This window comes from Triticum dicoccoides, chromosome 4B (assembly GCF_002162155.2).
Source record: "Triticum dicoccoides isolate Atlit2015 ecotype Zavitan chromosome 4B, WEW_v2.0, whole genome shotgun sequence".
NCBI lineage: Eukaryota > Viridiplantae > Streptophyta > Magnoliopsida > Poales > Poaceae > Triticum > Triticum dicoccoides.
The window spans coordinates 621,094,043-621,109,234 of NC_041387.1; the positions used below are offsets into that span (position 1 = coordinate 621,094,043).

The window sequence follows — 15,192 nt, forward strand, 5'->3', positions numbered from 1 at the left end:
GAACCGGTACTATAGGTTAGACCTTTAGTACCGGTTGGTAACACAAACCGGTACTAAAGGTGCTCGTGGGGACCCGGCCTGACGCCAGCCTGCCACTACCCCTTTAGTACCGGTTCGTGCACGAACCGGTACTAAAGGCTCAACACGAACCGGTACTATTGATCGCAGCCACGAACCGGCACTATTGATCACATTAGTGCCGGTTTTTTTACAAACCGGCACTAATGTGCTTCACATTTGACCCTTTTTCTACTAGTGAAGAATCTCTGTCGTAAAGGAAAGAATGTAAGCAAAGCCAGAACGCATCACATTTCCTTTACCCAAAGTCGAGATGGACATGTGGGCTTGTGCTTGATCTAGCTCCAGATGTACTGCTTTGCATATATGTAGGGGGAGCTTGCACAACTCAGGTGGAGCTATGTGGACTAAAGGGACTTTAGATGTTTCCTAGGTACAGTAGTATGTTGCGCCAACGGTCTCTCGTCTTTCTGTTATCCGATTTAAGCTTAACGAGATATATGTAAGGTCATGTCTTACTGTGTGCCTTGTGAAGGCTAGTTTTCCACTATCACGTGCTCATCATAGAGGCGCAAAAATTAATAAGCAATTGAACGAGAAAATGGGTGGAAAACCTTGTGTGCTTACAAAGTGTTTGTACTGTGTTCGTTGCCTCTTATATTTCCGACGACCTACATAGATAATTTACTGTCAGTTAGAGGTTGAGGCAGGTCTAACTAGACCATCATCTATTTTGTTGGCAACAGGGCAAGACTAAGTTAACCTGGCGAGGCTGATGTCGAGGTCACACCATGGATGACGCATCTCCGGCCTGAGCACGACATGATTGAGGCGTTATCCATGTACGGCTGGTTATCGATCCTTTGTGATAACATTTATATCCTCTGGATGTGAGTATGAAATCTGTTTTTTTTTAATAACATGTGAGTATGTAATCTTGCAGGATGTTGGGATGGACTGCCCTGACTGCGATAGTCGAACACGGTCTCGGTTGTCCACCGACACCGCGACACGGGTCGGTCTGTCGCTACTCATCTTTTCTATTTTCCTTTCTGATTGCCTTGCCGTAAGCCATGAAAGGAGTACCCACCCATTCATCTGAATGGAGGTTTGGGATCCGAATTGGATTGCGTGGCTGCGGTTTGTGAGTGAATCAATGGCTGGGGCTGGCAATGGCATGTCCATCTTGTCAATTTTGAGCCCAAGAAATTGAAAAATCTTCAGACACAGCACGTTGGCACATGCATATCTAGGGGTCACCGTTCATTTTGAAATGGCAGCAATCCAGCCAGGGCTGGAGCACGGCACTCTCCTTGTTTAATGGTCTCATTTCATTGAAGTGGAATGATGTCAACTCTGGATTGCATCTAGCGCCATTTTTATCTCGTTGATTGCATATTTGCATCTAGCATTGCCGATAGAACCATGGCCGACACTCTGGGCGCATCACCTTGCCCGCTCGTCATCTAGCATTCCCATTCAAGGACGCCCTCGGCGGCGGCGGTGACCACGTGGTCTCGCCGCCGGAAGAGTACGCGGACGTCATCTCCGCCATGCCCACCATCACCATGTGCGGAGGCTTGATGATGCGCCAGAACCAGGGTGCCGGGGTTCATCTCTTTCCAGCGCCGCGCCCCGGCGACGTGCTCCTCGCCAGCCCGCCCAAGTGCGGCACCACGTGGCTCAAGGCCCGGCGGAGACGACCACCCGCTCCTCCGCCTCAGCCCGCACGACTGCGTCCCTCTGGTTGACAGCCTCTTCAGCGCCGGCCAGGGAAGCAAGCTGGACGCGCTGCCGTTGCCCAGGCTGATCAGCACGCACGTGCACCACTCCCTCCTGCCTCCGTCCGTCGCCCACAACCCCGACTGCAAGATCGTCCACGTCTGCAGGGAGCATAAGGATATGCTGGTTTCCCTGTGGCACTTCTACCAAAGCTTTGCCACGGCAGAGGGCAGCACCTACACGTCCTCCCACCCAGTACTGTATTCGAGAATCGAGAACGCATGCCAAAGCAAGCACGCCAGCGGCCTCATCTGGGACTACGTCCTCGGCTGCCGGCAGGCGAGCAGAGCCAGCCCGAAAGAGGGCCCTCTTCCTGCGGTACGAGGAGATGTTGCGCGATCTGGCCGGCAATGTCAGGGAACCGGCGTGGTTTCTTGGAGTGCCATTCACGGTGACCGAGGAGGCTTTGGGGCTTGCCCGCGGACATCGTGAAGCTGTGCACAATCGACACGTTGAGAGGCGTCGGCGCCAACAACACCGGCGCCAACAGGATCTTTGTCAGGTTTCCGCACGCATCCTTCTTCAAGAAAGGGGTGGCAACCATATGACGCCGGAGATGGCACAGCGCTTCGACACCATTGTCGAGGAAAAGCTTCACGGGTCGGGCTTGTCTTTCAAGTCTTAGTCAACGGACGGCCCTTTTTCAACGACAAAAATTAGGGCCCACTTGTTTCATTATTATCACTGACTACCATTTCAGTTTTGTAATTTTTTTTTGCGAGGTAATTTTGCAATTTTATTTGGCTCAAGAATTCTGGTGTTATCATTATTTGGTTCAAGAATTAAGAGACCGTAGCAGTAACATTTTAGATGAATGAATACATCTCCAAAGCTAGTGTGGGTGTTGCATCTTGCAAAGCAGCGTGCCTTCTGCGACGCAGAAAAACGGATCGTACGCGTTTCTCTCACTCTTGCCCCTAGCAAACACGACAGCTGCGTAAGAAGAACCTGAAGACGCAACCACAACAATACATCCAGCTCGACCGCGGCACGATGTTCAATCGTGTAGAAGTAACGTGTAGCCGTGAGCAGACGGTACTACTACTAACGAACAGCGACCTCCAGCGAAAGCCATTGCACAACGGCAATGAACTTGTCACTTTGCGGCACACTGCCGAGACAAGGAGTGGGATGATGAATGGCACGTACTGCCTCCGTACCAACATGTAAGACATCTTTACCGTTCAAATCGAACTGGCAAAACGTCTTATATTTTGATACAGAGGTAGTACTAATCAGCAGCAGGTCAGCGGGACATAACAAAAAATAATTGTAGCGTGGTGCGTTCCGAAGTCCCCCTCGCTCGATTTCAGGGGTAGACACATCAACTCCATTCAACATGCAGGCAGGTCTTCGCTCTGCTCTTCTTCAAACTAGGAACATAAATTGGGGCCGGACAGATCACTGCTATTCCTTCCTCAGACATGTGAGCGCTGATATGATATGGCACTTCTTCAAATGCAGGTCGATGGCCTTAACTTAACTACACCTTAAACAAGCAACAAGTCAACCATTACCAACATACATAGTTCAACAAGTCAGATGGGCTAGCTCATGTGAACTAGGGCATCGAATAATCAAGCGTGCTCAACCGTGCGGCACCTGCTGACCGACTGAAGCTTCTACTCACCAGAAAAGGACCGTGGAGGGAGGAGACATGCAAAGTTGTCGAAGCAAGCAAGGCGCAGACAGAAGAAAAACTTACTCCCTCCGTCCCAAAATAAGTGTCTCAACTTTGTACAAAGTTGTACTAAGCTCAAGACACTTATTTTGGGACGAGGGGAGTACATCGATCCTCATGCGAGCTCGCAAGGCACCCATTGTTTCACTCTCAGGCTCAGCTCGCTAGGAACCGAGGTTGACCACTCCTCCAAATCCGGAAGGGGACCCGTCAACGCGACGTAGTTTACGCTCTCCTTCTCCGAAAGCCTCTTCCAGTTTAGCTGCGACATAGTAGGGTCGTATCATCAGCATGAGATTATTTAGCACCAACAGTCAAAAATACACAGGTTCAGTAGTCTGGTAAAAAAAAAGTTCTTACTTGCCCTGGAAATGCAGAGCATAGAGCCTTGATTGTGGGATTCTGAACCCAGGAGGAAACATCCGCGTCGGCGGCAAGAGATATGGCGGTATCTCCCGCACCGCAGTTGACCATGATTCGACCATCGGGCATCAGCTTCTTCGCAATCTCTAACCAAGTTTCAGCCTGTAACAATGTTGACATCACGTTAGAGCCAGCGGAAGTTCGTCGAAGTGAAGTAAATACTCCCTAAAAGTACCATTCATGAATTTACAAATCTCGGGCGTGCTTTTTGTAGAAATATGCAAAATCTTTTATGTACTACAGTTCCTCTAATTCTGTTATAAAGATCATTTCATTTTTATGCATTTGCATTTATTCTGGAATGTACTCCCTCCGTCCCATAATGTAAGATGTTTTTTTGCTAGTCTCAAAAAAACGTCTTACATTATGGGACGGAGGGAGTATAAGTTTTTTATGTCAGTTTTTCAATGCCAATTACTCTCTCCGTTTCTAAATATAAGTATTTACATCCGTATATGGTCCATAGTGAGATCTCTACAAAGTCTTATATTTAGAAACGGATGGAGTACATACCAGACCGAACTGAGTATGAGCATTCATTTATACAACATGCTAACAGTTCAAATTTGTAACCACCATGAATATATTTGTGGTGGAGCTACGGTGACCATACCACAATATGGTTCTGTTGTGTTGTGCAAGGAGCAGGAGACATATAATATAAGTAGTACTGAAAAACTATAAACTCTAAATGCTAGCCATGGTAGAAATACATACAGAATAATAACAAATGAACTAAAAAGGAATAGCAAGGGAGATTTTACTTCCTGTAGCTGAGGTAAGACTTTTCCATCAGCAAATAAATCAACAACAATACCTGCAGACATGAGCTAGGTACCGTCAGGCACGAGCAAGTCAGTTCCCCAAACTAAAAACTTTAGAGCCTCCGAAAAGCCAATTATAGGTATTCTATCACCAACCCTATCACACTGAGTCTAAATTTACCACAGATAATCATTGAAAACTGATCACTAGAGAGCTTGCCATAATTAAATTCCAAGAAGGCAGTAAAACATGCATTATGTTTGCATCAGATAAAATGTTCACCAGCAAATCCTCCTTCGACTGTAGCCGATGGGGAAAGTGCATCGCCAATATGCACCGAAAGTGAACCACCTAGTTCCGTGGTCTTCTCTAAAGTGGACATACCAAAATAATCCCTCGACAATTCAATTACCTGTCATGAAACGATAAAGTGATTTAGGGTTTTCACTTTTCAGTTATGAAAATATAAATAGATGGCTGTATGATCAGGAAAAGCAGAAAACACAGCAAGGCTGAGAAACATGAATAGTTGTAATTGCATAACCAATCACAGAATAATGGTAATGGATGTTTTCTTTAAATAGCATAACCAACATTGCCCAAAAAAGCCCCAAAAACATTACAAAAAATTCTCCAAGACTACCGTATAACTGAAATTGGTAAAATTCTCCAGACATTCAGTCATGTATTCAGTAAAGAAATGAAAGGACAGTGATAATAGTTTTCACCGTCGGATCAATCTCCCATCCGATAAGCTGTATCCAAGGCCATACTTCCAGCATCATATGTGCTGCTGTCCCAGCACCCTGAAAGAAGCATGTAGAGAAGAAATGAATCACATCTGCAAGAGGTGTGAATAGCTAATTATTTAAGTAAGGACCGCTATGACGGTTGCTTGTCTAAGTAGATCACCTAATGCTCTTTCTAGGAATTGTAATGTACAATAATTTATACAAACTCGTTGCAACTGGTTGAACACTAAAGTAGTGCGTAAAACAACAGTTTTTTTATTACTATTTTTCGGATTTTACTGTTCATCTGAGATCATATGAGCCCGAGCTCACAAAATCACTTTGCTTCGCAGAAACAATGATGTGTATAGAACAGGAGCATGGCTAAGAAATGTCAGAGAATGGATTTACCAAACCTAGAAGTGCAACAGGACCTCGTGGAACAACGGTAGGCAGGCTGACGCACTCATCCTGAATGATAGCAAAAGCAAAACGGGTTATTTTGGGACCGAGAAAGTATATATGATGTCTTCATTAAAAAATTAAGCCCTTGCATTGCATGGCCAACTGGCGATGAATGATGATGCCAGCAATGAGCATTGTTCGAAGCTGAGATTAAAACTTTTTCTATGCGATAAAAAATATTTTTCGCGCGATGGTTCTATGTAACAAATCCTGTGCGGTGAAAACAACTTTTCTGTTGTCATACCGAAAACTAAAATTGGAGTACATTTATAACTCTAACAGAGCAACAGGCCACTGGAAGCATCGAGCATAAATTCCTAATGCCTGCATCCTACTAGATGCTCGATAATATGCTTATCACTTTATCCAGACCGGTTAGCGCAATATGACATTTTCTAGAATAAAGACTCAGAACTGCCATCCTCCCAGAAAATGCCATGCTGTTTCGAAGAAACTGCCACCCCCTAAACAACTAAAACTGCCAGGAAAAGTATTTGAAATGCCATGCTCTTCCAGTATTGAGCCTTTGGTTAGGTTGCGAGTTCAAAACGTATTATGTTTTTGCTATTTTTATATATTTTACAATTTTCCACTATTTTTATCTGATGTGATTACAACTATTTTCTTTTGAAAATTAAAATTTCAATCAAGATTAATCTAGGTTTCGGATCATGTGGATGCAACATGTGCAACGCTGGTCAAAATGATTTAGGATGGTCCGAACATGGTATTTCATCTGTTTTGATGCTGCATAAAATGCATTGATGAGTTGTTTTAAAAATATTTAAAAAGGCCCTAACTTTTTTAAATACAAACATTGGCTCTAATTTTCAACTTATATTTACCTCCACACCTTAGAAATTTATGATGATTAGTACAAATAGATAAAAATAATTGAAATTAATATGAACTAGAAAGACGTTGGTAAAGATATGAACTAGAAAGATGTTGGTAAAGAAACAACGAGGTGAACTAGAACTTAACGCAAAGGCACCGCAAGATCCAGCACTCCAGGAGAGCAATGACCACACGATCCACCGACCTCATATATGGTGCCAACGTGATCGTCACCAAGAAGGTGAACCAAGAGCCAGGGAAACCTTATTCTTGATTCGGACGACGCCACCATCGCCACCACAATGCCATCGCTGGGGAACGAAACTCTAACCCTAAGAGACCTAACTTTAACGCTGCAACACATATATGGGTCCACTTTTCGTCGGAAGCAGAAGATGGAGGACAAGGTGGGACTCGTGGCCTTGTCGACGGGGAGCATTGGAGCGGTGGTGGCTATTGAGGGTTTATGGAGATGGATATGGCTACACAACCCATATCGTTCAACATGTCGTGACTGGGGAAATAACTTCGTGAGAACCAGGGTGACCTCGTCAATATCAAAATTTCCCCTTCCGAGTAGGGTTGGACACTTTGAATTTTTGAAACAAAAAACATAAGCAGCCAAAAGTTTGAACATAAATGTCTCTTAAATTGACTTTCGTTGGCTTGATTCAGTTAGGAAACATTAATGTACGTGATATATATTATAGAAACCGGACCGTACCATACATCAAAGGAGAAAAGCTAAAACTAGCCTTTAGTGGCTTTTAAGCATATGGACTATCCCCATCATCAAACTAGTAAAAAGCGGTAGAACCGTTAGATTGATAGTGAACAAGGCAGTTCAGTCCCCATCCACAAATATCGCTCAATATTTTTATTTCGTGTGGAAAATATATGGGTAATTACTTTTACGAAAATGGTAAAGAAAACACGTTAGTAGGTTTCCTTATTTGGCCTGAACCATGTGATTAGGGGGCGTTTCCGTTTTCTTTTTTGGAAATGGGGGCGTTTCCTTACCTGGCCTGAGGAGATGACTGGCTAAGACAAATATATTTACACATGTTAATTATCTCAACTGTTCAGATATTCTATGCCCTCTACTACCTCCCCCTGAGGTAAGAAGGGCCATGTTAAAACAGCTCTACCGTCAATCCGTCATACATTTTGTCAAAAAAAAAAAAAAAGCTCTATCGTCATAGGAGGTACTCATATGATGGATGTAGAGCAGTAATAATCTAAACGTGGGCTCATCTAAATTCTGTTTAGATTAGTACCCAGTAGGAATTGGTCCAGGCGCTCTTCTTGGGGAGAATGCTGTGGACGTTGCCTGCACGAGAAAACCAAACACGGAGCTCGAACTCACTGGATTCAGAAACCAACACGATCCAAATCCGCGAGCAACCGGTGATACGTACGGGTGGGGTCGAGGACGAGGTAGCGGTTGGAGGGCGAGTCAATGACCATGATGACCTCGTTGAAGGCGGTGCGGTAGGAGGCGAGCAGCACCAACTCCTCCTCCTCCTCTCCCTGCTGCTGCTCGGCGTCTGTGGCCGCGACCTCGTCAGGGGCACAGCTGAGCCGCGCTCCACGGCATGGGCGGGCCGTGGAGCGCGGCTCCTGGACCTTGGCTTGGCGGCGGCGAAGGAGAAGGAGGAGGCGTGGCGGGGACAAGGTTAGGGGCATGGTGGCGGTGCAATCGGGACACACGGGCGCGCACACACCGGAGTAGGAGCTAGCTCACGTAGTGCTAGTTTGCTTGAGTGGCTGGGTTACAACTGAGGGACTCCAACCCTTATATAGAAGAGATTACAAGGTGGCATTGAGCTGCACGTGTACAGCTAGCACACACATTGCTAGAAGCTAATACTATGACAGCTCAACTTTATTTGGCAATACTAGCTACCTTAAATGGTAAGGTCGCAGCCTTGCCGACGTCCTACATGAGGATATTTCTTCTCTCCAGATATTTGTGCATTGCCGACATGCATGTTAGATATTTCCAGCAATCAGTTCACTGGTAGATGCACTTGCTGGGCAACATATGATTATTTGCAACATTTCACCCCCTTACCATGTTGCCTATCTTTGCTATTTTGTATGCCGATCCGCTCTCTTATTTTCAGGAACTTTAGTCTGCGGAGGGGGTATAGTGAGAATATCTGCTAACTGATCTTTACTCGCGATGTACTCCATTTTGATTTTTCCATATTCCACGCACTCACGTATGAAGTTGTACCTTGTGTTGATGTGCTTGCTTCTGTTGTGATAAACCGGATTCTTGCATAATGAAATTGCTGATTTGTTGTCCACACTGAGTGTAACCTTGCCATCTGATTGGATTTTCAATTCATTAAGTAGGCGTGCATGCCAAATGCCTTGACAAGCTGCCATAGTAGCAAAAATGTACTTCGCTTCACAATGAAGATAATGCTATCGTCTTTTGCTTCTGAGATCCTCAAGTTACAAAATTTGGACTAAGAAAAAAAATATAGTGCCAGTAGCGCTCTTCGGGTCATCAACGTCTCGAACCATGTCACTATCGCTATAGCCCACATGACAAGAATTATGCAAGCTCTTTCTCGCATAAAGACATCCAAAATTAATTGTACAACGGACATACATCAAGATTTGCTTCACTATAGCCATATGTTTCTTAGGCCCTGTTTGGTTCATAAGTCCTAGGACTTTTTCTAGTCCCAACTTATAAGTCACAAGTCCCTAAAAAGTCTCTACCTGTTTGGTTCCTGGGACTTATAAGTCCCTATAAGACCATATTACAACTATAAGTCCCTATAAGACTCTCCTTGAGAGTCTTATTTCATAAGTCTCAAATGCCCATTTTAAGTCCCTATAAGTCCCTCCTGTTTGGTTTAGATGAGACTTACAGGGATTTTTTTAAGTCCCTAAACCAATAAGTCCCTGAAAACAAACGCCCTTTTAGTTGGTGTTTCCATAAGCGACTCACAACTCCAACCGCATAAGATATGTATGGTTTTGTATTCACCAAATATCAAAGGCTTCCAACTACATTGCGGTGGTCTGTCTTATCAACTAGAGGACTCTTGCTTGATTTACTCAACTTTAATCTCGCTTCCATCATGTCTGTGACGGCTTGCAAGTAGCAAGCCCACACTTCTCTAATATTTTTGCTGCATAAGATGATTGGCACAAGAGAATTTCTTTATTTTTCTGTTTTACCTCAATCCCTAAATAGTACTAGCTTAATAATCCGAGGTCACTCATGCTGAATAATTGCTTCATCTGCATATTGAGACGATACAGACGTGCATCACTTTCTGTTCATTCATGTACCTCGTGCATCAAACAACTGCCGAAGCAATAATCGCTCTCCCACCTTATCCATGAACGTTGCTACATGCAAGGCACTTCAAGCACGTCCTCTTAATCTTGCTCCGGCGCAAGCGCAACCCAAGGACCAGACATCAGAGCTCCTCCCCCTCGTCCCCTGCCCTAATTGAGGTAGTAGGAATGCTAATTTCTGGCGCTAAGAAGGGGAGCATAAGTCAGGCATTACGTTTTACTAGTGTTGTCTTTTCAGCGAAAGCACTTCGCTCCTCAGACCCTCTCCATTTATCAACATATGTTTGTATATCAGAGTTTAAATCACGCAGTTGTTCCATTAATTCTTCATATCAGCGTATGAAATATCATCTCATTGACCGGTTCTTTTGGCTAGTCAAAACTCTCAATAGTGACGCCTTTACTGACAATGCATGATCAACACGCGGCTGCAGTAACCTACTGCTTAGAACATCTCTAGGCTCTAGCAGAGATCCACTAAAAACCCCAAACCGTAAAACCAGTTTGCGGTACCACCGGAACTGGTTTTACGGGCTGCAAAAGCTTCAGCCAAAACAGATCTCCTCAACGGTACTGGATAACTCAAAAAATTATTTCGCGCGAGAATTTGTTCGAGATCACGTGGCAGTTCATCACAAACAATGCACACAAACGGAGACGAGTTCATCAAACACAACTGAAAGGACTACCGAAACAGCTCACACGTCGTTGCCGAGGTAATGCTTCATGGCCAACTTACGCAGCGCCACCGCGAGTATAACAATTATGTAGCTGAGTAAGAACTAAGAACCTGATGCTGAACAACAACATTACACGGCATGAATCGGTCGTGTAAACAACAAGAAAATAACAGGTTGTTACCTAAAAAAAACAAAGGGATGTAACGCGCGCTTACTAATCACCGTCTGAACTTGACACTTTGACACCATGAAGGCATGGAATGATGAATGATAATCAACAGCAGGTCAGCAGGACATGCCAAAAACTGTAGCGCGATGCGTTCTTCCCTCGGCTCGGTTTCAGGATTACACGCATCAACTCCATTAAACGGACAGGTCTTCGCTCTGCTGTTCTTCAAGCTTTGGGAGCCAGATAGACTACCTTCCACATTGCAATTCCTTCCTTGGACATGTGAGTGCTGATATGATATGGTACTTCTTCAGATGCAGACAGATGGCCTTATGTACACCTTGAGCAAGTGACAATTCAACATTAACATAATTCAAAATAATCAAGTATACGGTTTGTATTGGCTGCAGCAACTACTTACCTTAAAAGGACCATGGAGGGAGACAGACAAAGTTGTAGAAGCAAGTAAAGGTGCAACCAGAAGAAAACGCACATCCTCACGCAAGCTCGCAAGGCACCCATTGTTTCACTCTTGGGCTTAGCTCGCTAGGAACCGAGGTTGACCACTCCTCCAGGTCTGGAAGGGGACCCGTCAACGCGACGTAGTTTACACTCTCCTTCTCTGAAAGCCTCTTCCAGTTTAGCTGCGATATAGGGTCGTATCATCAGCAGGACATCATTTTGCACCAACGGTCAAAAATATAGAGTTTCAGTGGTCTGGTGACTATTACTCTTACCTGCCCAGGGAATGCAGCGCACAGAGCCTTGATTGTAGGATTCTGGACCCAAGACGAAACACCCGTGTCAGCAGCAAGAGATACAGGGGTATCTGCTCCACCGCAGTTGACCATGATTCGACCATCTGGCATGAGCTTCTTCGCAATCTCTAACCAAGTTTCAGCCTGTGACAATGTTGACATTACATTAAACTCAGCGCTAACCAGAGTGTACTATGTAGTTTGTTGAAATGAAATGAAGTAAATACTCCATAAAAATTATAGCATTCAAGAACTTACAAATCTCAGAAGTAGGCTAGCTTTATATAAATTTAGTTTTGGTATAAGCATCATACGGAGTATTCTTGGACACACTAATGTTTTCTCGAACACGAGAGTTGCTAAGGTTGCAAGAAGTAGCTAAGTTTTGTTAGCATCTCCTTAGAGCAGAGTATCCTCGAGGTCCTAGATCACTTTTATGCATTTGCATGTACTCAATTTACTTTGGGATGTGTAAGCATTTTTATGTCAGATTTTCTACGTCGGTAAATTGAATACCAGACCAAACTGAGTTTGTGCACTCATTAACACAGCATGATAAAAGTTCAAATTCGTAAGCACAAAGATATCTGTTGTGGAGCTATGGTGGTTCCTGCATGCTAGACCATACAACAATATGACTCTGATGTGTTCTGGAAGGAGCACGAGGCAAATATATATAGTGAAAAGTACAAACTAGCCATGGTAGAAATAGAGAATAATAACAAAGGAATTAAAAGGCATGGGATATTTACTTCTTGTAGCTGAGGTAAGACTTTTCCATCAGCAAATAAATCAACAACAATGCCTGCAGGCATGAGCAAGGTACCGTCAGGCTAAAACCCTTGCAAGTCAGCTTCCAAAACTGAAAACTTAAAATGCTTTGAAAAGCTAATTAAAGGCATCCGAAACACTAACCAAATAACACAGAGTCTACAATTTATTACAGATAATTATCGAAAAACTGATTACTAGAAAGCATGTCATAATTCAATTCCAATAAGGCAGTAAAACATGCATTATGTTTGCATCAGATCAGATGTTCACCAGCAAATCCTCCTTCAACTGTAGCTGATGGGGAAAGTGCATCGCCTATACGCACCGAAAGTGAACCACCTAATTCCGTGGTCTTCTCTAAATTGGACATACCAAAATAATCCCTCGACAATTCAATTATCTGTCATGAAACGATACAGTTTTGCAGGGGTTTCAGTTACGAAAATATAAACAGATGGCTGTATGATTAGGAAAAGCATAAATCACAAGAAACAAGGCCAGAAAACATGAATAGTTGTAATTGCATAACCAGTCACAGAATACTGGTAATGGATGTGTGCTTCAAATAGCATAACCAACATTATAAAAATTTAATGCTCTTGGATGACTTAATTGGAAAAATTCTGCAGACTTAAGTCATGTGATCAGTAAACAAATGAAAGGACAGTGAGAACAGTTTTCACCGTCGGATCAATCTCCCATCCGATAAGTTGTATCCAGGGCCAAACTTCTAGCATCATATGTGCTGCTGTCCCAGCACCCTGAAAGAAGCATGTAGAGAAGAAATGAATCACATCTACAAGAGTGTGAAGAGCTAATTATTCAATAAAGAGTGCTATGACAGTATGTTGCCTGTCTAAATAGATCACCTACTGTGCTTACTAGGAATTGTGATGTACAATACTCTACACAGACTCATTGTAACTGGTGGAATGCTAAAGTAGGATGTACAATACTCCTCCTCAAGCCCTTCCCAAGCATACTAGGATGTTTTCTTATCGTGCACTGAAGCAGCTTCACATAGCAATGACTTATAAAGAACAGGAGCATAGCTAAGAAATGTCAGAGAAGGGGTTTACCAAACCTAGAAGTGCAACAGGACCACGTGGAACAACGGGAGGTAGGCTGACAAACTCATCCTGAATGATAGCAAAAGCAAAACAAGTTATAAGAATTTACATCCAATAGCAGCTTTGAGGGGGAAAATGGTATGTAATTACAGAAGATGAAAGAATAATAGGATGCCTTCATTTAAGAAATTAAGCCCTTACATCCCATGGTCAACTGGTGATGAATGGTGATACCAATACCATCAATGAGCAATTGAGCAGTGTTGGAAGCTGATTAAAACATTTTTTCTGTGCGATAAAACATATTTCCGGGCGATGAAAACATCGCCCGTGTAAAAAATCCAGTGGGATAAAAAACATCATTTCTGTTCCTATACCAAAAACTAAGATTGGAGTGCATTTCCAATCCCTACTGGCAGCATCGAGCATAAAAGTCCTAATGCCTACCAGGTGCTCGATAATATGCTTATAACAATTATGTACTCATTTGCCGAAAACTCACTAACTTGGGGATGGTAGAGCATTAATGTAAATGTCGGCTCATCTAAATTCTGTTCAGATACCTACCCAGTAGGAATTGGTCCATGCGTTCTTCTTGGGGAGAATGCTGTGGACATTCCCTGCACGAGACAGAGGTCGAATTCACTCGATTCAGAAACCAACGCAACCCAAGTCCTCCGAGCAAGCGGTGATACTTACGGCTGGGGTCGAGGACGAGGTAGCGGTTGGAGGGCGAGTCGATGACCATGATGACCTCGTTGAAGTCGCTGCGGTTGGAGGCGAGGAGCACGAACTCCTCCTCCTCCCCCTGCTGCTCCGGCTCGGCGGCTGTGGCCGCGACCTCGTCGGGGGCGCAGCGGAGCCGAGCGGCGCGGCGCGGGAGGAGCGCGAGGCGGGCGGTGGGGCGCTGCTGCTGGAGCGTGGCTCGGCCGTGGTGGCGGTGGAGGAGGCGCGGTGGGGAGATGGTCAGCGGCATGGTGGCGGGCATCGCTGCTGCGGGATAGAGCTGGGGGCTCGACTCGCTGGTAGCCGTTGATGCAGATGACGGGTTACCCACAGATTTTTTTTAGCCTACACAAGCGCTCATACATACGCGCATACACTCATCCCTATGAACGCACACACGCACACCCTACCCCTATGAGCACCTCCGAAAAACTGAGCCGGCATATCATCTTGAGATTTATTAAGCCATCGTAGGCGCCTCGTCGTCGACGGAAACGTCTCCTTCCACTGAAAGCGCATCGCCGGAAATTCTGAAACAAATTCAGGAATAATGCGAGCATAAGGATTTGAACCCGAAAACAAATTCAGGAATAATGCGAGCACCAGGATTTGAACCCTGATGAGTTGGGGATACCACTATCCACCTAACCATCTCAACCACAGGTTGATTCGCTTACCCACAGATTGATGGTGCATCATCCTGCGTCAGAGAATCTCCACCCACGAAACGCCATGTACTTGGGAATTTGCCTGCGTATATTCAACTCAATCGAATATTTTAGCGAGGTTGTTTTACAAACGTAACGAGTAAAGTTGTTTTGGAATTTACTTGACATTCATGAAAAATGAGTCAGAATTAATTGTTGTTATATGGTTGTTGTTGTTGTTTGCATTCCTATGATTTCCTTCCCTCTCTGTTTGGGGAGCAAGGAGGCCATCGCGGGAAGGGATCCCTCTGAAGTGGCGACGGCCTATCTAAATAAAAAGAT

At 44.4% G+C, this 15,192-nt stretch overlaps 2 protein-coding genes and 1 long non-coding RNA gene across 3 annotated transcripts in view; 1 reads left to right on the forward strand and 2 right to left on the reverse strand.

Annotated features, from left to right (window-relative positions):
* The window catches only part of LOC119294050, a 3,426-nt gene extending 2,160 nt beyond the window's left edge, over positions 1-1,266 (forward strand). Inside the window, exons 2-3 of the long non-coding RNA XR_005143313.1 lie at positions 765-860; positions 962-1,266. This is a non-coding gene — a long non-coding RNA (uncharacterized LOC119294050). The remainder of the gene's footprint in view (positions 1-764; positions 861-961) is intronic.
* A 1,579-nt stretch (positions 1,267-2,845) lies between these two features.
* On the reverse strand, positions 2,846-8,444 carry LOC119291818. The gene is made up of 9 exons (XM_037570626.1): positions 8,121-8,444; positions 7,980-8,032; positions 5,812-5,871; positions 5,398-5,475; positions 4,952-5,081; positions 4,669-4,721; positions 3,842-4,006; positions 3,431-3,743; positions 2,846-3,289 (listed from the first exon to the last, which is right to left on the reverse strand). Exons 1-8 carry the CDS (start codon positions 8,386-8,388, stop codon positions 3,597-3,599), a joined length of 954 nt encoding a protein of 317 aa, XP_037426523.1. The 5' UTR covers positions 8,389-8,444; the 3' UTR covers positions 2,846-3,289; positions 3,431-3,596.
* A 2,248-nt stretch (positions 8,445-10,692) lies between these two features.
* On the reverse strand, positions 10,693-14,508 carry LOC119291817. Its single transcript, XM_037570625.1, has 9 exons — positions 14,177-14,508; positions 14,045-14,097; positions 13,487-13,546; positions 13,091-13,168; positions 12,678-12,807; positions 12,386-12,438; positions 11,613-11,777; positions 11,297-11,519; positions 10,693-11,215 (listed from the first exon to the last, which is right to left on the reverse strand). Exons 1-8 carry the CDS (start codon positions 14,463-14,465, stop codon positions 11,373-11,375), a joined length of 975 nt encoding a protein of 324 aa, XP_037426522.1. The 5' UTR covers positions 14,466-14,508; the 3' UTR covers positions 10,693-11,215; positions 11,297-11,372.
* Between the last annotated feature and the right edge of the window lie 684 nt (positions 14,509-15,192).